Source organism: Hyla sarda, chromosome 4 (genome assembly GCF_029499605.1).
Source record: "Hyla sarda isolate aHylSar1 chromosome 4, aHylSar1.hap1, whole genome shotgun sequence".
In the NCBI taxonomy this organism is placed as follows: domain Eukaryota; kingdom Metazoa; phylum Chordata; class Amphibia; order Anura; family Hylidae; genus Hyla; species Hyla sarda.
The window spans coordinates 408704507-408728752 of NC_079192.1; the positions used below are offsets into that span (position 1 = coordinate 408704507).

At 43.3% G+C, this 24246-nt stretch overlaps 2 protein-coding genes across 3 annotated transcripts in view; one reads left to right on the forward strand and one right to left on the reverse strand.

Moving 5' to 3' along the window:
- LOC130267636 (actin-binding protein WASF2-like) overlaps positions 1-24246 on the forward strand; it is a 100276-nt gene that overhangs the window by 43503 nt on the left and 32527 nt on the right. The window contains exon 4 of one of the 2 annotated variants that reach the window (XM_056517687.1): positions 20562-20644. The exons of the other annotated variant lie outside the window; for it this stretch is intronic. The gene's annotated coding sequence lies outside the window, so the exon portion shown is untranslated. Of the gene's footprint in view, positions 1-20561; positions 20645-24246 lie in introns of those variants that run through there. 2 annotated transcript variants of the gene reach the window in all.
- On the reverse strand, positions 826-22470 carry LOC130367514 (uncharacterized). Its single transcript, XM_056569935.1, is given in 5 exon segments — positions 826-2901; positions 4512-4632; positions 5468-5481; positions 20542-20574; positions 20577-22470. Coding segments are annotated over 5 exon segments (3360 nt in total). The 5' UTR covers positions 22168-22470; the 3' UTR covers positions 826-1300.

Genomic DNA, 24246 nt, shown 5'->3' on the forward strand with positions numbered 1-24246 from the left:
ATCATCCCCTTGTCATCATCCCACACATCCCCTTATCATCCCACACATCCCCCCTTCATCATCCCCTTGTAATCATCCCACACCCCCCCCCCTTCATCATCCCCACCCCCCTTCATCATCCCCCCCCCCCCTTCATCATCCTCTTCTCATCATTCGCCCTCAGTGGTCTTCAACCTGCGGACCTCCAGAGGTTTCAAAACTACAACTCCCAGCAAGCCCGGGCAGCCATCGGCTGTCCGGGCTTGCTGGGAGTTGTAGTTTTGAAACCTCCGGAGGTCCGCAGGTTGAAGACCACTGCGGCCTTCAACATCATCCAGCCCCCTCTCACCCCCCTTTAGTTCTGAGTACTCACCTCCGCTCGGCGCTGGTCCGGTCCTGCAGGGCTGTCCGGTAAGGAGGTGGTCCGGTGAGGAGGTGGTCCGGGCTGCTATCTTCACCGGGGGCGCCTCTTCTCCGCGCTTCCGGCCCGGAATAGAGCCGTTGCCTTGACAACGACGTATCTGCGTCGTTGTCAAGGCAACGTGACTATTCTGAGGCCGGGCCCGAAGCGCTTAGAAGAGGCCTCCCCGGTGAAGATAGCAGCCCGGACCACCTCCTCACCGGACCACCTCCTTACCGGACAGCCCTGCAGGACCGGACCAGCGCCGAGCGGAGGTGAGTACTCAGAACTAAAGGGGGTGAGAGGGGGCTGGATGATGTTGAAGGCCGCAGTGGTCTTCAACCTGCGGACCTCCGGAGGTTTCAAAACTACAACTCCCAGCAAGCCCGGACAGCCGATGGCTGCCCTGGCTTGCTGGGAGTTGTAGTTTTGAAACCTCTGGAAGTCCGCAGGTTGAAGACCACTGCGGGTGGGGGAGTTCACTTGAGTATAAGCCGAGGGGGGTGTTTTCAGCACGAAAAATCGTGCTGAAAAACTCGGCTTATACTCGAGTATATACGGTAACTACAGACAGTTTACCAAATCTCCCATCTGGTCACATGAATACCTGATAATCCTTTCTAAGAGTCCCTTTTTATTTTACCACAGGAACCAGCTATAATTTGCCACCAGAAACCCCAGTGACTCCATGAGCACAGCTTTAGTGCCCATGTGATCCCTATTATGTACATGTATGACATTCAGTGGAAATTACATACAGCAGTGATTACATATGCGATAATGTACATGATTCTACATTGACAGGTTGAAAGCTTGTGATTAAAAACTCCTTAAATTGTCAACAAAAAAAAACCATTCTACTACTGTATCTAAATGCTGCACCAAGCAGGCTCCGCCATTTCTCCCAAATTCTGCTCCTGCTCATACTTTTATGTTACCTCTCCATACATATAATGCAGCATGAAGGGGCTCGGTGAAGGTGGTGGTGAAGGTGTGTAAGTGTCTGATGGGGTCACACAGCTCATAAAAGGACAGCTGCCCGGCCTTATAATCCAGACAGATCCTGACTCTATTACTGGAGATCTGGTGAGATAGCTGGATTTCTTTACCGTCATGTATCAATGAATACAGATTATTATACTCCTGCTCTCTACACAAACACCAGGACTTGTCATTAGACCCAATGTATGACTGACCTCCCCTCCTCTCTATACTGGGATAACACATCCCCACCTTCCCCATTCCACTGAACTCCACATCCCAGTAATGTCGTCCTGAGGTAAATCCTCTGCTGCTCATCACCTGATATTTCTGGAATCTCTTTGCTGTTTCTGGACAATTCTGCTTCTCTAGTGTCCATGTTGCAGTTTTCAGGTCATCTGATATAAGGAGATTATCAGCAGCTGTGTTTACATCCAGTAATATGTCTGCAGGATCCTCAGCATAGATCACTCCATTTCCTGCATCTGTTACCTTCCCCCCAGCACCCCCAGTCATGACCACATCATCGCCCTCATATTCTGTACTTGACACAGTTGAAACTTTAGTGTGATTGGGAGAAATATGTACGCTAGGAGAGTGTGGCCTCTTTCTTTTTGGTTTTAGAGGTGCAACAGTATGCAGATATGTCACTATATCAGATAAACCTTTATGTATCATCCTTGTAATCACATCCACATTTACCTCATATGTCTTATCATGTCCCCCTGTGTCCTCATCCCCTCCCCCCTTCTCAGGATCACACAAGTCACCTGTGTCTGGTTCCTGTAAGACAGTCAGTGGATCCGCCATGTTACACAGCTCCTCAATGTGTTTCATCTTCCTGGACAGTTCGTCCTTCTCTATTTCCAGCTTCTGGATCACATCAGACAGTGACTGTGACACCAACTCTTCTTCTCTGGAGATCTCACTCAGGATCCTCTTCTCCAGTTCATCCAGCTGTATCTTGATCTCTATAAACAGGGCAGTGACTCTATCGGCTTCTTCTTGAGATTTTCTCCTGCGCTCCTCCACTCTCTGGACTCTTTCCTCAGTCTTCTCTCTCTTTGCGTTCAGTTTCTGGAGAACATTTCTCAGTTTCTCCTTCTTCTTCTCAGAAGCCTCATCCAGCGTCTCAACTTGATGTCCCCGATGCTTTCCAGCCAAGGTACAGGACACACAGATAATAATATCATCTTTAGGACAATAATACTTTAAAAGTTCCTTATGGTCAGAGCATTTCCGGTTCTGTAGTGAAGTGCTGGGATCAATCAGGATGTGTTCCTCTGACTTGTGAACTTTCTGGTGATCATCACATAGAGAAGCCTCACAGTGCAGACAGGACTTCACAGCAGGTACAGGAGAGTGAATACAGTAGGTGCAGAAGATCCCGGTCATCTCTTCCTGAGGTGGTTGTGGAGACTGGATATTTTCTGCTATCGTTTGCAGACTCATGTTCTGTATTGTTGCAGGCTGATCCTGACGCTCTGCTCTACATTGAGGACAGGAATAAACTTCAGGCTCTTTGTGTTCAGCTGACGATCATCATAGACTCGACAGTTTGTGTCCACATCTCAGAGTTCCATAAAAAAGTTCAGGCAGATGGAGCAGAGTAGATAGTCTCTCACATCAGTAGACGCCATGACTTCCGGATTTGTAAGAAACGAAACTCAAGTTGCATTTTATTGGGCGTGTTCTAGCACATAACATTGCACAACCTACAGCCTTGAACTGTTTATTAACCCTATAATCTGCTAGATTGGAGTAGATGCCTTGCCTTTGTTTACAATTTGAAGGAAAAATTCTCAATGTGTATACTCTGCCCCCACTTGGAGCAGAACCATCACTTGTCATTCTCCTCCTATTGTTTGCCGGTATTAAAGTCAATGTTTCTTTATCTGAAATAATATCCAAGTGATAGCCAGCTGGTACTACTAGTATTCATGCAGTTAAGCACCTAAATGACACCCTCAGGCTATTGGGCACAGTCAATGTATAGCTGGCTTGCTGCTGGCAGTGGTCAGCCCAGAAAAGCATTCCAAGTTCCAGACATCAACAAGTAAGCTAAATAAAAAGGTAGCATTCACCACTGTGTATTTCTTTAAGCTTTAAAGGGGTACTCCACTGCCCCAGCATCCTGAAAATTTAGTTCCGAACGCTGAATGCAGGCTGTTGGGGTCACGCCACGCCCCCTCAGTGCAAGTCTATGGGAGGGTGAGTGACGGTAGCCACGCCTCCTCCCATAGACTTGCATTGAGGGGGCATTCCGTGACAACCCCCTCAGCCCACACCCAGCATTCGGAACAAAATGTTCCGGATGCTGGGACAGTGGAGTACCCCTTTAATTGCTATTAAACAGAGTTTTTTTTATGCTAGTGCTTCTTCTGGCTTCCTGAGTCTGTCATGCAATCGGCACAGGCTAAATACCTCAGATTGATATAAAAAAATGTAAATTCCTGGGCACCACATGTATGAAGCCTATAGAAGCCTAAACATAGAATAGCATTACATACATTATGCAAAATAGCATGACTATACCTTACAAAGTAAAACAGAGCACAAATGCATTATTAACGCAGGACGGGTAAAGCACAATGGTTTGCAGAATCCAGGCAGCTTCTTTTTGCAACAGTAGTCTATGGCAATTGCCACTATTATAAGAATACTTCACTAACTTCAATCTTGCTAAATAAAGGACACTGGTATTACTGTTATGTTGTTGTCTAACATAATCAATAAGGCATAGGCAACCAATTCCCGTTTTGCTTGAATTCAAATGTTCCTGAAAACATATAGACTGCTGATAGTGTTGCCTATGTAAAACAAATAGCTTGGGCAAGACATAAAATAAACAACAAATTTGTTTCACAAGTACTGAAATGGGGTACCTTCCATTCAACACTCCTAGCTAGCATAACTTCTTTTCACTATTCATAGTACAGAAGGAGCAATGGCGACATCTATGATTATTTTCAGGTGGGACTTTATCAAGCCATCTTCCCATGTCTGTCTTTAAGAGAATAGGGGCTTTTGCATGGCTATCTCGCTAAGGACGTGACTACCCTCAATCATGTGCCTGTGTACAGTAGTATCAATGGGGGAACGTTTGAACAAAAAACGAAATGCTTGGGTTTCCTATTGCGTGGTTTGTTACCTAAGAGATTCCTTCGTTTAAGGCTCTTGGCCCGCTCATAAGTGGTTTTAATAATTTGAGCTGGGTAGCCTTTCTTCAAGACTCTTTGAGTCAATTCTCCCACCAGAAATACTTTATCCACCTACTAGAAAAGCATCAGAGAAATTGTTTAGTGCAGCAGGCAATGTCCTTACCCTATGAGCAAACAAGATTGTTTGGCCGCAACGTGGAAAAACTCACGTTTGTTAAAATTAATCTGGCATAGATCAGTGAAGAATTTAAACCTCTTATGATATATGCCACTGATTAGACATTACCACCAACAGCTCTCTTGTCTGCTGGCTACTACTACTCCCACCAGTCTGACACCACCTGATGTCCGCTGGCAACTACTAGTCCGCCACCTCTAGCTGTACTCTGGGTAGTACACTCCCACCAGTCTGCCATCTGTTTGCTGGCTATTACAAGTCTGCCACCTCCTGTTGTACGTTGGCTACTATATCCCCCACCAGTCCGACACATGTTTGCTGGCTACTATCAGTCTGCCACCTCCGGATGAATGCTGGATACTACAACTCTCACCAGTCCACCATTTCCTGTATGCTGGCTACTATTAGTCCACCACCCCCTACTGTTGCAACTCCCAAAAACGAATAATTTTTTGAAACACTTGTAAAAAGCCAAGGCGTCTTCTTCACTTGCCAGACTGAAAACCTGTTGCTAATTTTTGGAATGCTTGGAATAAGCCATTATGCATTTTAATATCGGCAGGCATCAACCAACAACCAAGATTACTTTATGCAGCTTTATTTTAGTGTTAATATGCATACAAAATCTGCTAGCGCAGTGTGTTTCTAAATGAGCTATTGGTTACCATGGGTTACCACGTCACCATAATTGAACCTTTAAGCCACTTTAAAACTACTTTAATACATTCCCAGCAGTGTTATACAAGGCTTTCATGCTTATTTTCTTGCCGTCTCGCAGCAAACTAAGAAGAGAACCAAACATTTCCAGAAAGTTCGGCAAATCTTCATTTCTCTTGAGTAAGGAAATACCTCATATGTGGATGTAAAGTGCTCTGTGGGTGCATTAGAGGGCTCAGAAGGGAAGGAGGGACATTTGGCTTTTGGAGAGCGCATTTTGCTGAAATGGTTTTTGGGGGCATGTTGGATTTAGGAAGCCCCCATGATGCCAGAACAGTAAAAAAAAATCCTCCATGGCATACTATTTATGAAACTACACCCCTCAAGGAACGTAACAAGGGGTACAGTGAGCCACATTTAATGAAAATTCGTCAAAGACCTAACATCCTGTACGGAAATACAGATGTTGCAAAACTACAACTTTCAGCATGCACTGACTGTCTGGACATTCTGGGAATTGTAGTTTTGCAACATCTGGATGGCTACAGTTTGTAGACCACCATATAGTGGTCTCCAAACTCTGCCACTTCAGATGTTGCATAACTATAACTCCCAGCATGCCCAGACAGTCAGTGCATGCTGAAAGTTGTAGTTTTTCAACATCTGGAGGACCACAGTTTGGAGACCACTACACAGTGGTCTCCAAACTGTGGCCCTCCAGATGTTGCAAAACTACAACTCCCAGCATTCCCAGACAGCCTCTGGCGGGGGAAATGAACTTTAACCCCCCAGCCCCCAACAGCCATTGGTCAGTTAGTCCTGATCGACCAATGGCAGGGGATAGGAGGAGGTGGCACTCCTGCCACCTCGCTCCTATCCTTTAGGATGGTCGGAGTTGTCTCTGACAGCTCTGATCACTCTTATTTTATTTTCCGGGCGGTCACGTCACCAGTGATCCAATTGGCCCAAAATCGCCGTAAATTGTCGGTTTGAATTGACCAGCGATTTGCAGCGATCCCCAACATGGGGATGTCTCAGGACCACCCTATCCATTGCCACGGGATGCCTGCTGATAGATATCAGCAGTCATCCCGTTCCGATCACCGCCCGGCGAGCGGTGGTGATTGGAAATACGGAGGGCGCCCTCTGTCCCCAACAGGTTAACATACACATCTGCAATAAGTCATTAACCGTACGAGTGCTAAGAAAGCACCAATGTATTGCTAAATTCAGTGAAGCTAATAGCACTAATTAAAGGGACAGTGACTAAATATCCATTCTTCTTGCTGAAAAGCTGTAACATTCCAAGTTATACTAAAGTCACCTGCATTATTTTGGAAAGGCACCAGAAGGTTGAGTAAAGTTTTCAATAGAATCCTTGTGTCCAGAGGTCTCATCCTGCACTTTGCATATGGTAACAGCTTCCTTGACAAAAAGTTAGTTGTGGGATCACAGAGGAGCAATGGGTTATTTATCAGTCACCCTGCTATGTGATATACACTGCTCAAAAACATAAAGGGAACACTAAGATAACACATCCTAGATGTGAATGAATGAACTAATCGTATGAAATACTTTCATCTTTACATAGTTGAATGCGCTGACAACAAAATCACACAAAAATTATCAATGGAAATCAAATGTATCAACCCATGGAGGTCTGGATATGGAGTCACACTCAAAATCACAGTGGAAAACCTCACTACAGGCTGATCCAACTTTATGTAATGTCCTTAAAACAAGTCCCAATGAGGCTCAGGAGTGTGTGCCCCTGAGGAAGTCACCTGAAGTGACGGAACGCGTGGGGACCTTTTTTGGGGGGACACCCGCTCCAGAAGATGCAGTGTGATATATTTCTCTTTCTCCCTTGACCGTATATTCATTTGTTGATATTAGTATATACTCCCAAGTGGCTGCTAGTGATTGTGCAATGTTGTATTTATTTTATTCATTGACACTAGTATATATTGTTTTGTGGCTGCTAGGCATTGTGCAATATTGTATTCATTATACTATGTACAGGGGTTAGTGGTTTTGAGGGACTGTGATATTTACACTTTTGGGATAGGCGAGTGTCCCTTGGGGGGGAGTCTCCAGGCAACTGGAGTTCCCCTCCGTGGCATAGGGAAGCTATGAGTTATCTGGCTCCCTTATTTTAAGTGGTTTTAATTGCGTGGTTTATACATTTTTTGTGATGCAATTCTAATAAAGTATATACATTATAGTGTTGGACTACACCAAATTTATCCTTGTGGTGCTGGCTTCATAACACATTTGTAAGATAGACACATATATGAAATGTGTGTGCTATGTTTTAATATGTTTGTGTTTTGTCCTGCAAATTAAGGTTTTGTGTAACGCCTTAAGGACACAGCCCATTTGGGCCTTAAAGGGGTACTCCGCCCCTAGCATCTTATCCCCTATCCATAGGATAGGGGTTAAGATGTCAGATCTGCTCTGTGCGTAATGATGGGCAATACAGGGGCCGGAGCATCGTGACATCACGGCCCGCCCCCTCAATACAAGTCTATGGGAGGGGGCATGGCGACCATCACGCTCCCTCCCATAGACTTGCATTAAGGGGGCGGGCCGTAACACACAGTGCTAGTTTGCTCTGTGCAGTAATGAAAGCAGGATGCTGCAGCGGAGATCCATATGAGGGCTTGTTTTCTGCATGACCAATTGTACTTTTTGTAACCACACCTTTTATTGTACAATAAAAAGTTCGGCACAACCAAAAAAATATTATTTTGTGGGAAAATGTAAAAGAAAACTGCAATTTTGCAACTTTTGCACTTCACACCTATAAACCTTCCCTAGGGGGTGTACTGTTTGTAATAAGCTCACATGTGGGTGTTCCTTTCTTGTATTTTCCTCTGAATGTATGTAACTGTTAGGTCCGTAACAAACATCGGCCTTAAATGCGAAGAGTTCTCGCTCATGAGCTCTGTCGTATCTCCAGGCGGCAATTCGTAATCACAGAAAGATAAAGCAGAGCATAGGTTGAAAATTGCAATTTCCAAAAGCTATCCTTCATCCATTCCTGGAAAATAAATTTAGGAAACACCCGTTCCTCAGGGTGGGTACTTTCTGTAATGGTTTCACATGTGGGTGTTTCTTTTTTGTATTTTCCTCTGAATGTATGTAACCGTCAGCTACTGATATGCCATAGGCCTCAAATGCAAACAGGCCTCTATGACTTCTGAGCCTTGTTGTGCACCCACCCAGCACGTTACCCCATAGGTGGATTTATTTTCAGGAGAAAAAGCCCTCCAAAATTAGTAACCCAATTTCTCCAATTACCCTTTGTGAAAATGTAAAAAATTGGGTAACCCCAGCATTTCAGTGTAAATCAAATTTTTCATTTCACGGCCCACTGTTCAAAAAACCTGTGAGGTATAAGTACTCACTGTACCCCTTGTTACCTTCCTTGAGGTGCGTAGTTTCAAAATTGTGGTCACTTGCAGGGTTTTTTTTTTTTTTTTAGATTTTACTTCAGAACCTCAACCATTGCAGTGCAAAGCACCACTTTAGGCCTCAAATCTCATCAGTGCTGTCTCACTCCTAAGCCGTTTTGCACCCGCATAGTGCTTTACCGCCATATATGGGGTATATCCTTATTCTGGAGAAATTGGGCCACAAGTTTTGTGGAGCTTTTTTCTCTTACTACTTGTGAAAACTAAAAAAAATTTGGGTTAAAACCAACAATTTAGTATTAAAAATCTAATTTTTCACTTTTACAGCCCACTGTTCAAAAAACCTGTGAGGTGTAAGTACTCACTGTAACCCTTGTTACATTCCTGGAGGGGTCTAGTTTCCAAAATGGTGTCACATGTGGGGGGTTTCTGCTGTTCTGGCTCCATGGGAGGTTTGAAAATTCACATGGCCCCCGACTTCAATTCCAGCAAAATTCTTTCTTCAAAAGACCAGTGGCGCTCCTTCTGTTCTGAGACCTGTAGTGCGCCAGCAGAGCACTAAACATCCACATATGGGGCATTTTCTTAATTGGGAGAAATTGGGCTTCAAATTTTGGGGTCCATTTTTTCCAATTACCCCTTGTGAAAAAGAAAAATTTGGGGTAACACCATCATTTTAGTGTTAAAAATAAAATTTTCCATTTTCACGTCCAACTTCAACGCAAAGTCGTCAAACACCTGTTAGGTGTTAGTGCTCACTATACCCCTTTTTACGTTCCTTGAGGGGTGTAGTTTCCAAAATAGTATGCCATGTGTGTCTTTTTTGCTGTTCTGGCACCATGGGGGCTTCCTAAATACAACATGGCCCCCAAAAACCAAGACAGCTAAATTTGTTTAAAAAAATTCCACAGTTGCTCTTTCCCTCTTGAGTCATGTTGTGAGCTCACAGAGCACTTTATGTAAACATATGAGGTATTTCCATACTCGAGAGAAATTGGGCTACAAATTTTGAGGGCTTTTTCACCTAATACCACTTTTAAAATGAAAAAAATGGGGCTACAAGAACATGTTAGTGTAAAAAATGCAGATTTAGATTTTTCTCCTCCACTTTGCTGCTATTCTTGTGAAACACCTAAAGGGTTAAAAAACTTTCTGAATGTGTTTTTGAATCCTTTGAGGGGTGTAGTTTCTATAATGGGGTCATTTATGGGGTATTTATCACAGAAAGGCCCCTCAAATCCACTTCAAACTTAACTGGTCCCTAAAAAATTCAGATTGTGAAAATTTTGAAAATTGCTGCTATACTTTGAAGCCCTCTAATGTCTGCAAAAAGTAAAAACATGTCAACTTTATGATGTCAACACAAAGAAGACATATTGTATATGTGAATCAATATAACATTTATTTGGAATATCCATTTTCCTTACAAGCAGAGAGCTTCAAAGTTAGAAAAATGCGAAATTTTCTATTTTTTCATCAAATTTTGAAATTTTTCACAAAGAAATGATGCAAGTATCGACAAAAATTTACCACTAACATAAAGAAGAATATGTCACAAAAAAACTATCTCGGAATCAGAATAATCGGTAAAAGCATCTCAGAGTTATTAATGCATAAAGTGACAGTGGTCAGAATTGCAAAAAAGGGCTGAGTCCTTAAAGGGGTACTCCGGTGAAAACCTTTTTTCTTTTAAATCAACTGGTGGCAGAAAGTTAAACATATTTGTAAATTACTTCTATTAAAAAATCTTAATCCTTCCTGTACTTATTAGCTGCTTAATACTACAGAGGAAATTCTTTTCTTTTTGGAATGCTCTCTGATGACATTACGACCACAGTTCTCTCTGCTGACGTTATTATAATAATAATAACGCTTTATTTATTGTTGTCCTAAAATGGACAGAGATGTCAGCAGAGAGCACTGTGTTTGTGATGTTATCAGTGTTCCAAAAAGAAAGGAATTTCCTCTGTAGCATTAAGCAGCTAATAAGTACTGGAAGGATTAAGATTTTTTAATAGAAGTAATTTACAAATATGTTTAAAGGGTACCTCTCATCAAATAAACTTTTGATATATTTTAGATTAATGAATGTTGAATAACTTTCCAATAGCATGTTAATGAAAAATATGCTTCTTTCTATTGTATTTTTCCTGATCAGTCCTGTCAGCAAGCATTTCTGACTCATGCTGGAGTCCTAAACACTCAGAGCTGCCAGCCTGCTTTGTTCACAGCCAAACAGGCTGTGAACAAAGCAGGCTGGCAGCTCTGAGTGTTCTCCTTTGTGAACAAAGCAGACTGGCAGCTCGTAGTGTTTAGGACTCCAGCATGAGTCTGAAATGCTTGCTGCCAGGACTGGTAGGGAGACCCCTAGTGGTCATTTCTTCAAAGTGGAAAATTAAATAGAAAGAAGCATATTTTTTAATAACATGCAATTGTGAAGTTATTCTGCATACATTAATCTATAATATATCAAAAGTTTTTTTGATGAGAGGTACCCTTTAACTTTCTGCCACCAGTTGATTTAACCCCTTAAGGACTCAGCCCATTTTGGCCTTAAGGACTCAGACAATTAAATTTTTACGTTTTCATTTTTTCCTCCTCGCCTTCTAAAAATCATAACTCTTTTATATTTTCATCCACAGACTAGTATGAGGGCTTGTTTTTTGCGCGACCAGTTATCCTTTGTAATGACATAACTCATTATATCATAAAATGTATGGTGCAACCAAAAAACACTATTTTTGTGGGGAAATTAAAAAGAAAAATGCAATTTTGCTAATTTTGGAAGGTTTCGTTTTCACGCGGTACAATTTATGGTAAAAATGACATGTGTTCTTTATTCTGAGGGTCAATACGATTAAAATGATACCCATTATTACATACTTTTCTATTATTGTTGCACTTAAAAAAAATCACAAACTTTTTAACCAAATTAGTACGTTTATAATCCCTTTATTTTGATGACCTATAACTTTTTAATTTTTCCGTATAAGCGGCGGTATGGGGGCTCATTTTTTGCGCCATGATCTGTACTTTTTTTTGATACCACATTTGCATATAAAAAACTTTTAATACATTTTTTATAATTTTTATTTTAATAAAATGTATTAAAAAAGTAGGAATTTTGGACTTTTTTTTTTTTTTTCGTTCACGCCGTTCACAGTACGGGATCATTAACATTTTATTTTAATAGTTCGGACATTTACGCACGCGGCGATACCAAATATGTCTCTAAAAAAAATTTTTTACGCTTTTTGGGGGTAAAATAGGAAAAAACGGACGTTTTACTTTTTTATTGGGGGAGGGGATTTTTCACTTTTTTTTTACTTTTACTTTTACATTTTTTAACATTTTTTTTTACACTTGAATAGTCCCCATAGGGGACTATTCATAGCAATACCATGATTGCTAATACTGATCTGTTCTATGTATAGGACATAGAACAGATCAGTGTTTTCGGTCATCTTCTGCTCTGGTCTGCTCGATCACAGACCAGAGCAGGAGACGCCGGGAGCCGCACGGAGGAAGGAGAGGGGACCTCCGTGCGGCGTTATGAATGATCGGATCCCCGCAGCAGCGCTGCGGGCGATCCGATCATTCATTCAAATCGCGCACTGCCGCAGATGCCGGGATCTGTATTGATCCCAGCACCTGAGGGGTTAATGGCGGACGCCCGCGAGGTCGCGGGCGTCGGCCATTGCCGGCGGGTCCCTGGCTGCGATCAGCAGCCGGGATCAGCCGCGCATGACACGGGCATCGCTCCGATGCCCGCGGTTATGCTTAGGATGTAAATGTACGTCCTGGTGCGTTAAGTACCACCGCACCAGGACGTACATTTACGTCCTGCGTCCTTAAGGGGTTAAAAGAAAAAAGGTTTTCACCGGAGTACCCCTTTTTGATCACTTTTTATTTAATTTATTGTGGGATGTGATGTCCAGTCACTGATGTCCGCAATTACTGGCGGGTCCCTGGCTGCCGGGACCTGCCATGCATGCACCGGTGCTCGCGTCATGTACAGGACATAAATGTATGTCCTGGTGCGTTAAGTCCCATTGCATTAGGACATACATTTACATCCATTGTCCTTAAGGGGTTAAGGCCAGAGTCTGTTTGGGTCTTGGGAGGAAATAAAAAAAAACAAACAATTTTGCTAATTTTTCACTGTACAGTAAAACTGGCATGTTATCGTTATTCCTTTTTTCTGGGGGTCAATATGATTACAATGATACCCATATTTACATTGTTTATGTATTATTTTACTACTTTTAACCAAGGTCAAAGTTTTTAACAAAATAAGTATGTTTAAAATTGCCCTATTATGACCCATATTACGTTTTTTTTATTTTTCTGTTTATGAGGCTGCTTGGGGCTTATTTTTTGCACCGTGATCTGTATTTATTATTGGTATCATTTTAGTTTAGATGCGACTTTGTGATATCTTTTTATATATTTTCTGATATATGATGTGCCCCCCGATGAAGCGACTGTATAGAAAAACGTACGTTGGGATATACCGTATTTTTCTTCCTATAGGACGCACCGGCGTATAAGACGCACCCAATTTATAGGTGCAAAATCTAAAAAAATAAAGATTTGCTGGGAGTTGTAGTTTTGCAACATCTGGTGGTCCGCAGATTGAAGACCACTGCATAGGAGGTAATACTCACGTGTCCCCGCCGCTCCGGACCCATCACCGCTGCCCTGGATGTCGCTCCATCGCTGTCGCCGTGTCCCCGCCGCTCCGGAACGTCTCTGCTGCCGGCTGGGTATCCTTGCTCTCCGTCGCCGCCATCACGTTGCTACGCACGCCGACGCACGTACGTGATGACGAGGAAGGAAAGCACCGGCCATACAGGGGATCCCTGAACGGAGAAGACACCGAGGAGGCAGGTAAGGTCCCTCCCGGTGTCCTGTAAGCACTAACCCGGCTATTCAGTCGGGCTGTTCGGGACCGCCGCGGTGAAATCGCAAACAGCCCGACTGAACAGCCGGGTTAGTGTCACTTTCCCTTCAGACGCGGCGGTCAGCTTTGATCGCTGCGTCTGAAGGGTTAATACAGGGCATCACCGCGATTGGTGATGTCCTGTATTAGCCGCGGGTCCTGGCCGTTGATTGCCGCAGGGACCGCCGCGATAGGGGTGTATTCGCCGTATAAGACGCACCAACTTTTTCCCCCCAGTTTTGGGGAAGAAAAAGTGCGTCTTATACAGCGAAAAATACGGTATATTCGGTTAGTCTGTGGTACTAAATATATATATGGCTGGCTAGTGTGATAAAGTCTTGTTATCTTGAAGTCACGTTACTATTACCGCTCTTTGCTCCTTTAACCTGTTAGTGCTGTCCATCTGTTCATTACAGATCCATTCCTTCGTCTGGTTTTCTGGATCTCTGGGCTGTTTATTTGATATAATTTGCCTATTAATGTGATTTAACCCCTGCATATCTCTTCCTTGAGTGTATCACATTTTTTTTTCTCCTTTTTGTATCCATTTTAATAATGTTTTTTAAAGGGGTACTCCGCCCCTACACATCTTATTCCCTATCCAAAGGATAGAGGATAAGATGTCTGATCATGGGGGTTTGGCTGTTGGGACCCCCACGATCTCCGTGCAGTCACCTGGTGTTCTAAATATTATATTCAGAACGCTGGGTTCTGACATGACGTGACGTTGTGACCCCCCGTGATCAGCTCAAAAAGAAAGTTAAACAGATTTGTAAATTACTTCTATTTAAAAATCTTAATCCTTCCAGTACTTATCAGCTGATGTATACTACAGAGGAAGTTCTTTTCTTTTTGAAGGTTTTTCTTTCTGTCTGACCACAGTGCTCTCTGCTGACACCTCTGTTCATGTCACGAACTGTCAAAAACAGGAGCAAATCCCCATAGCAAACCTATCCTGCTCTGGACAGTTCCTGACATGGACAGAGGTGTCTGAGGAGACCTGTGGTCAAACTGAAAATAAATTCAAAAAGAAAATAACTTCCTGTGGAGCATACAGCAGCTGATTAGTACTGGAAGGGTTACGATTTTTAAGTAGAAGTAATATACAAATCTCTTTAACTTTTTCGAAGGAAATGTTATCTTGCATTGCTGAGATGGAAAAAAAAACTTTTGTTTTGTCACAATTTTCAAAATAATTCACACACATTGAGCATCTTATAAAGGGGGGGGGGGGGCATCAGTGCAGCCTGATCTCCACCCATATCACTTTCTTTACCTACTATCACATTTCCACCCTAAAAGGTGGCCCCTAACTGGGCAACGGTCTCTTTCCTAGCTAGGTGCACAGAGCCAAGTTAAGAAGTGGCGAGGGGATGTCAGACACCGGGTTAGAACCAATCAGGCACCACCATTACAGTGTTATGTTATTTAAAAAAAAAAGAAATAATAATAATCTGCATGAACAAGACTTTGCATTGCCCAAATGTAAAATTCACAGCTTCTAAGAAATCCTTATTTAACCCCCCCCCAAAAAAAATAAAAACACAGTGTAATATTTTACCTAATAATATAAGACATTTAGTACAATAAAACCCTTATTACCTTATTAACCCCTTAAGGACCAGGCCATTTTATACCTTAAGGACCGGAGCGTTTTTTGCAATTCTGACCACTGTCACTTTAAACATTAATAACTCTGGAATGCTTTTAGTTATCATTCTGATTCCGAGATTGTTTTTTCGTGACATATTCTACTTTAACTTAGTGGTAAAATTTTATGGTAACTTGCATCCTTTCTTGGTGAAAAATCCCAAAATTTGATGAAAAAAATGAAAATTTTGCATTTTTCTAACTTTGAAGCTCTCTGCTTGTAAGGAAAATGGATATTCAAAATATATTTTTTTTGGGTTCACATATACAATATGTCTACTTTATGTTTGCATCATAAAATTTATGAGTTTTTACTTTTGGAAGACACCATAGGGCTTCAAAGTTCAGTAGCAATTTTGAAATTTTTCACAAAATTTTCAAACTCACTATTTTTCAGGGACCAGTTCAGTTTTGAAGTGGATTTGAAGGGTCTTCATATTAGATATACCCCATAAAAGACCCCATTATAAAAACTATACCCCCTAAAGTATTCAAAAAAACATTCAGTAAGTGTATTAACCCTTTAGGTGTTTCACAGGAATAGCAGCAAAGTGAAGGAGAAAATTCAAAATCTTCATTTTTTTACACTCGCATGTTCTTGTAGACCCAATTTTTGAATTTTTGCAAGGGATAAAAAGGAGAAAATTTTTACTTGTATTTGAAACCCAATTTCTCTCGAGTAAGCACATACCTCATATGTCTTTGTTAATTGTTCGGCGGGCGCAGTAGAGGGCTCAGAAGGGAAGGAGCAACAAATGGTTTTTGGGGGGCATGCCGCATTTAGGAAGCCCCTATGGTGCCAGGACAGCAAAAAAAAACACAAGGCATACCATTTTGGAAACTAGACCCCTCAGGGAACGTAACAAGGGGTAAAGTGAACCTTAATACCCTACAGGTGATTCACGACTTTTGCATATGTAAAAAAAATATGTATTTTTTTTACCTAAAATGCTTGGTTTCCCAAAAATTTTACATTTTTAAAAAGGGTAATAGCAGAAAATACCCCCCAAAATTTGAAGCCCAATTTCTCCCGATACAGAAAACACCTCACATGGGGGTGAAAAGTGCTCTGCTGGTGCACTACAGGTCTCAGAAGAGAAGGAGTCACATTTGGCTTTTTGAAAGCAAATTTTGCTCTGGGGGCATGCCGCATTTAGGAAGCCCCTATGGTGCCAGAACAGCAAAAAAAAACACATGGCATACCATTTTGGAAACTAGACCCCTCGGGGAACGTAACAAGGGGTAACGTGAACCTTAATGCCCTACAGGTGTTTCACGACTTTTGCATATGTAAAAAAAAAAAATTTTTTTTACCTAAAATGCTTGTTTTCCCAAAATGTTTACATTTTTAAAAAGGGTAATAGCGGAAAATACCCCCCAAAATTTGAAGCCCAATTTCTCCCGATTCAGAAAACACCCCATATGGGGGTGAAAAGTGCTCTGCTGGCGCACTACAGGTCTCAGAAGAGAAGGAGTAACATTTGGCTTTTTGAAAGCAAATTTTGCTCTGGGGGCATGTCGCATTTAGGAAGCCCCTATGGTGCCAGAACAGCAAAAAAAAAACACATGGCATACCATTTTGGAAACTAGACCCCTCGGGGAACGTAACAAGGGGTAATGTGAACCTTAATACCCTACAGGTGTTTCACGACTTTTGCATATGTAAAAAAATATATATATTTTTTACCTAAAATGCTTGGTTTCCCAAAATTTTTACAATTTTAAAAAGGGTAATAGCAGAAAATACCCCCCAAAATTTGAAGCCCAATTTCTCCCGATTCAGAAAACACCCCATATGGGTGTGAAAAGTGCTCTGCTGGCGCACTACAGGTCTCAGAAGAGAAGGAATCACATTTGGCTTTTTGAAAGCGAATTTTGCTCTGGGGGCATGCCGCATTTAGGAAGCCCTATGGTGCCAGGACAGCAAAAAAAAAAAACACATGGCATACCATTTTGGAAACTAGACCCCTCGGGGAACGTAACAAGGGGTAATTTGAACCTTAATACCCTACAGGTGTTTCACGACTTTTGCATATGTAAAAAAATATATATTTTTTTTACCTAAAATGCTTGTTTAGCAAAAATTTTACATTTTTTAAAAGGGTAATAGCAGAAAATACCCTACAAAATTTGAAGCCCAATTTCTCCCGAGTACGGCGATACCCCATATGTGGCCCTAAACTGTTGCCTTGAAATACGACAGGGCTCCAAAGTGAGAGCGCCATGCGCATTTGAGGCCTAAATTAGGGACTTGCATAGGGGTGGACATAGGGGTATTCTACGCCAGTGATTCCCAAACAGGGGGCCTCCAGCTGTTGTAAAACTCCCAGCATGCCTGGACAGTCAACGGCTATCTGGCAATACTGGGAGTAGTTGTTTTGCAACAGCTGGAGGCTCCGTTTTGGAAACAGTGGCGTACCAGACGTTTTTCATTTTTATTGGGGAGGGGGGTTGTATAGGGGTATGTGTATATGTAGTGTCTTTTACTTTTTATTTTGTGTTAGTGTAGTGTAGTGTTTTTAGGGTACAGTCGCACGGGCGGGGGGTTCACAGTAGTTTCTCGCTGGCAGTTTGAGCTACGGCAGAAAATTTGACGCAGCTCAAACTTGCAGCCGGATACTTACTGTAATCCTCCGCCCATGTGAGTGTACCCTGTACGTTCACATTGGGGGGGGGGGGGGGGGGAATCCAGCTGTTGCAAAACTACAACTCCCAGCATGTACGGTCTATCAGTGCATGCTGGGAGTTGTAGTTTTGCAACCGCTGGAGGCTCCGTTTTGGAAACAGTGGCGTACCAGACGTTTTTCATTTTTATTGGGGAGGGGGGCTGTGTAGGGGTATGTGTATATGTAGTGTTTTTTACTTTTTCTTTTATTGTGTTAGTGTAGTGTAGTGTTTTTAGGGTACAGTGGCACGGGCGGGGGTTCACAGTAGTTTCTCGCTGGCAGTTTGAGCTGCGGCAGAAATTTTGCCGCACCTCAAACTTGCAGCCGGATACTTACTGTAATCCTCCGCCCATGTGAGTGTACCCTGTACGTTCACATTGGGGGGGGGAACATCCAGCTGTTGCAAAACTACAACTCCCAGCATGTACGGTCTATTAGTGCATGCTGGGAGTTGTAGTTTTGCAACAGCTGGAGGCACACTGGTTGTGAAACACCGAGTTTGGTAACAAACTCAGTGTTTTGCAACCAGTGTGCCTTCAGCTGTTGCAAAAGCTACAACCCCCAGCATGTACGGACAGCGGAAGGGCATGCTGGGTGTTGTAGTTATGCAACAGCTGGAGGCATACTACTTTGGCTGGGGATGCTGGGGATTGTAGTTATGCAACAGCTGGAGACACACTGGTTTGCTACTTAACTCAGTGTGCCTTCAGCTGTTGCAAAACTACAACTCTCAACAGTCACCGACAGCCAACGGGCATGCTGGGAGTTGTAGTTATGCAACCAACAGATGCACCACTACAACTCCCAGCATGCACTTTAGCTGATTGTGCAAGCTGGGAGTTGTAGTTACACAACAGCTGAAGGTACACTTTTCCATAGAAAGAATGTGCCTCCAGCTGTTGCAAAACTACAAGTCCCAGCATGCCCATAAGGGCATGCTGGGAGTTGTGGTGGTCTGCCTCCTGCTGTTGCATAACTACAGCTCCCAGCATGCCCTTTTTGCATGCTGGGAGCTGTTGCTAAGCAACAGCAGGAGGCTGTCACTCACCTCCAACGATCCTCGCCGCACAGGTCAGTCCCTCGTCGTCTCCGCCGCCGCCGCTGCTGCTCCTGGGGCCCCGATCCCAACAGGGGCGCCGGGGATCGGGGTCCCCAGCACCGGGGTGCACGTCCCGCACCCGCTCACGTCCTCCGGAAGAGGGGCGGAGCGGGTTGCGGGAGTGACACCCGCAGCAGGCGCCCTGATTGGTCGGCCGGTAATCCGGCCGACGAATCAGGGCGATCGTGAGGTGGCACCAGTGCCACCTCACCCCTGCTGGCTCTGGCTGTTCGGGGCCATCTCTGACGGCCCCGATCAGCCAATAATTCCGGGTCACCGGGTCACTGGAGACCCGATTGACCCGGAATCCGCCGCAGATCGCTGGACTGAATTGTCCAGCGATCTGCTGCCATCGCCGACATGGGGGGTCATAATGACCCCCCTGGGCGATATGCCCCGATGCCTGCTGAACGATTTCAGCAGGCATCGGGGACCGGCTCCGCTCCAGATGGTTGCGGGGGGCCGGTAAAACACATGACGTTCTCATACGTCATGTGTCCTTAAGGACTCGGAAATGGAGACGTATGAGAACGTCATGTGTCCTTAAGGGGTTAATATATGACACATTTTACAGAAATTAATATTTATTGGTTACAAATCACCATTGTCACATGGCTATATTGATCATTTTATAAATTCATAACATTTACATTAATAGCTTCACCCAATACCCAACAAACATTATATTTTTGGAATCCTATTCCTATCACTTTTCTGGAAACTTCCCAGCAACTGATGACAAACAGCGGCCACTATGAATGTGGTTACATCTCTAAGTATAAGAAAGTGAACAAAAAAAAAATCTATAGTGTAGTATCTGATTCAGGTATGAATGTATTTTTGCATTTCCTTATTGCTAGATATAGGCTGTGTTCGGTGCCGGATAACTGGCGATGCGAGGTGGAGGCTCGTGACATCAAGGCCACGCCCCACTTGTGATGTCATGGTCACGCCCCCTCAATGCAAGTCTATGGGAGGAGGCCTGACGGCCATCATGTCACCTCCCATAGACTTGCATTGAGGTGGCGTTGCCGTGACATCACAAGCCTCCAGCGCTGCACCTGATGCTCTAATTGAACAGTACAGGGAGATCGCGGGGTTCCATAGCGGCGGGACCCCCGCCATCAGACATCATATCCCCTAACCTTTGTATAGGGGATAAGATGTCTGGGGGCGTAGTACCCCTTAAGCACCAAGCCACGTGGTTCTCCTGGCTCGGTATAATGATTGATGGGTGTCTGAACTCCCAGAGCCTGACCAATCAAAACTTTTAAAATGTCTCTGTAACATGTTACAATTTTTTCAAATGAAAGGGTCACTTTAACTGTTATTTGGGTAAATCTGTCCCTAAGAAGGGAAATATTGATAAAGCCCACAGTTGTCTCCTATAGATTGATTGTGCCTCCATTTACATTCTTTCATTTTTTCCCAGCTTCTGCTCCCTGTGATATCTTTATAGAACCGCTATGTACATGTAATACAGCATGAAGGGGCTCGGTGAAGGTGGTGGTGAAGGTGTGTAAGTGTCTGATGGGGTCACACAGCTCATAAAAGGACAGCTGCCCGGCCTCATAATCCAGACAGATCCTGAATCTATCACTGGAGACCTGGTGAGGTAACTGGATCACCTTACTGTCATGTATCACTGAATACTGATTATTACAGTCCTTCCCTCCCCACAAACTCCAGGATTTGTTATTATCGCCAATGAATGACTGATCTCCCCTCCTGTCTATACTGGGATAACACATCCCCACCATCCACAATCCTGATCTACTGATCTCCACATCCCAGTAATGTCGTCCTGAGGTAAATCTCCTTCTGCTCATCACCTGAGGATATTTCTGGAATCTCTCTGCTGCTTCTGGACGATTCTGTGTTATTTTTGTCCTGGTTGCAGTTTTCAGGTTGTTTGATATAAGGAGATTATTATGAGCCGTGTTTACATCCAGTAATATGTCTGCAGGATCCTCCCCATAGATCTCTCCCTTTGTTGTAGATGTTAGTTTTCCAAGTGAGATGGTCTGTAGATATGACATAGCAGAAAAACCTTCATGTAACATCCTTGTAATCACATCCACATCTACCTCATATGTCTTATCATGTCCCCCTGTGTCCTCATCCCCTCCCCCCTCCTCAGGATCACACAAGTCACCTGTGTCTGGATCCTGTAAGACAGTCAGTGGATCCGTCATGTTACACAGCTCCTCAATGTGTCTCATCTTCCTGGACAGCTCGTCCTTCTTTATTTCCAGCTGATGGATCAGAGCAGACAGTGACAGTGACTCTTCCTTCTCCTGCCTGGAGATCTCACTCAGGACCTTCTTCTCCAGGTCGTCCAGCCGTCTCCTGATGTCTATAAACAGGGCAGTGACTCTCTCCGCTTCTCCAGATGATTTCTCTTGAGCTTTTCTCCTGCGTTCCTCCAGACTCCGGACACTTTTCTCAGTCTTCTCTCTCTTTGGGATCAGTTTCTGGAGAACATTTCTCAGTTTCTTCTTCTTCTTCTCCAAGGCCTCATCCAGCATCTCCACCTGGTGTCCCCGATGTTCTCCGGCCAATGTACAGGTCACACAGATACAGATAGCATCTGTAGGACAATAGTACTTTAGAGGTTCCTTATGGACAGAGCATTTCCTGTTCTCCATAGAAGTGCAGGGATCAGTCAGGACATGTTCTTCTTCCTTGCTATGAATTCTTAGGTGATCATCACACAGAGAGGCCTCACAGTGCAGACAGGACTTCACAGCAGGTACAGGAGAGTGAATACAGTAAGTGCAGCAGATCCTGGCAATCTTCTCCTGATGTGGTTGAGTGGACAGTTTATTTTCTGCTACCTTTTGCATCGGTGTAGGCTGCTCCTGAAACTCTTCTCTACATTTAGGACAGGAATACATGCCAGACTTCTCCTGTTTCTTTAGGAATAGATCAGTACAGACTCGGCAGTAGTTGTGCCCACATCTCAGGGTTATATAATCTGTTAAAGTGCCCTGACAGATAGAGCATTGCAGCTCGTCCCTCTGATCAGCAGACGCCATGGCTTCAGGATGTAAAAGAAACGAAACTTATGGTGCAATTAATAGTGTTTGTTTCAGCACATGTGACATTGCATAACTTACATCTGAGAGACGCCTATTAACCCCAGTATTTGCTAGATGGGAGAAGATGCCTTGTCTTTGGTTTACAGTTAGAAAGAAGAAAACTCAGTGCGTATACTCTTTCCCCACCACAAGCATGGCCACTTGTTCAGCCTCCTGTTGTTTGCTTTTATTGTAGTCAATGTTTTTTTATCACACCAAAGGAGAGATATTACTGTATAAAGTGCACACTCAAAAGAACAATGTTCAAGTATAATATCTTTATTATGACAACGATATATTACAAACAATTACAAAGAATTGAAAACACAAGGGCAATTAAAAGTAATTAAAATAGACTCTAAAGGAGCAAAGCACAACATCAGAGAGGGACCATGAACTCCCTCTATCCACTCTCCTGTCCTCCAATAATGAGATATAATAATAGCTGCTAGTCCAAAGTGACACAGTGCATCTGGTATGACATATAAATAAATAAATACATAAATAAATAATCGCCACAGTGCACAAATTATCTAGAACATAAAACAAATGGAGGGTAGCAAACCACAAAAGGAGGGTAGCTGAGCATATAATGCAGGACAGGATACCAAAGGACCCCACACATTCCATCACTGGTGGTGACTTCCTCAGGGGTGGTGGTGGTGACCCCTGAGGAAGTCACCACCAGTGATGGAATGTGTGGGGTCCTTTGGTATACTGTCCTGCATAGTATGCTCAGCTGCTCCTCCTGCTTTTTATTTTCCTTATGAGGATTTTCAAATTTAATTCAGCTCCTAAAATGGCAATTTTTGAGTAGAAATTCACTCTCAGTTCCATTGTACTAAATGGATAATCATGGGAACTAAACCCAAAGCCCATCCGTTCCCTCTCACCAACCTATTTTTTGTACTAAATATCACTCATTAGCTATATAGAGCTTTTTCTACTCTTTCAGTTGTCACGTATGTGCAGATGAGGAAAATACTTCATCCCACCATCCTCAGTGTCTCTATCCAAGTCCCTCTCTGAAAGCAGCCCCCACCCTCCTCAGAGACACAGACCGTATGGTTTCTTGGTTTCTGCCCTGCACTGATGAGCCATGCTCCCTTTAGCTGGATGGTGTGTGCACCCTCAGCCAATCACACACTGTATCTCTCCTCACAGAGCAGGAGGGTGGAGCTGCACTCAGAAAGGGAGTTGGACAGCAGTAAGAGGAAAGCCACAATAGCTGTTGGGTAATGTAGTATTCATGCTGCAGAATGGCAAAGAATATCAAGCAGTCAGATAAGACAGCAGAGGCCACAGGAAGCATGCATATCAGACAGGATCATTTGCAGGTAACACATTTTTCAGCTAGTGTTGTTGCTTTGGATCCTTTTTTCATTTTTTAACAGTTTTGTCATATATCTGTGATCAAAATATTTGTTGTCATGGACCGACCGGGGGACAGGGAGAGTGAGCCCTCAACTGACCCTAAAATCATCTCTCCCTGCCTACTTGACCATCCACCCTAAACGGTGGATCGACAACTGGGCGCCGGTCCCTTCCTGAACTAAAGTGCAGGGGCCTAATAAAAACACTTACTAATAAATAGTTGGTCACAAACCAGAAACATAACAGGGACATTCAACTCTATAATATATAAGTTCAGAGGACACAGATCAGTGAGCACCAGAGGACACTTTCAGCGGACATGAACAGAGGACACTATAGATCGGTGGTCGTGAACAGAGGACACTATAGATCAGTAGTCATGTACAGAACTAATAAACATAGAGTTCAAAAACACCAGACAGGAGAACGGATAAGTCAACAGACTATAGGAACAGACAGAAATATAGCATAATCCCCCAGAACGTCCAGAAGACACAAAGTCCCCATGGACCAGAAACAGGGATCTATCATTAATCAGGAATATACGCATTCCCCATGCAAAACCTGCAGTAGACACGAAGTCCCCATGGACATGTAATAGGAATGCCAGATACACAGGATATATTTATAGAACACAGTTCACACTGACTATAAGACAGGAAT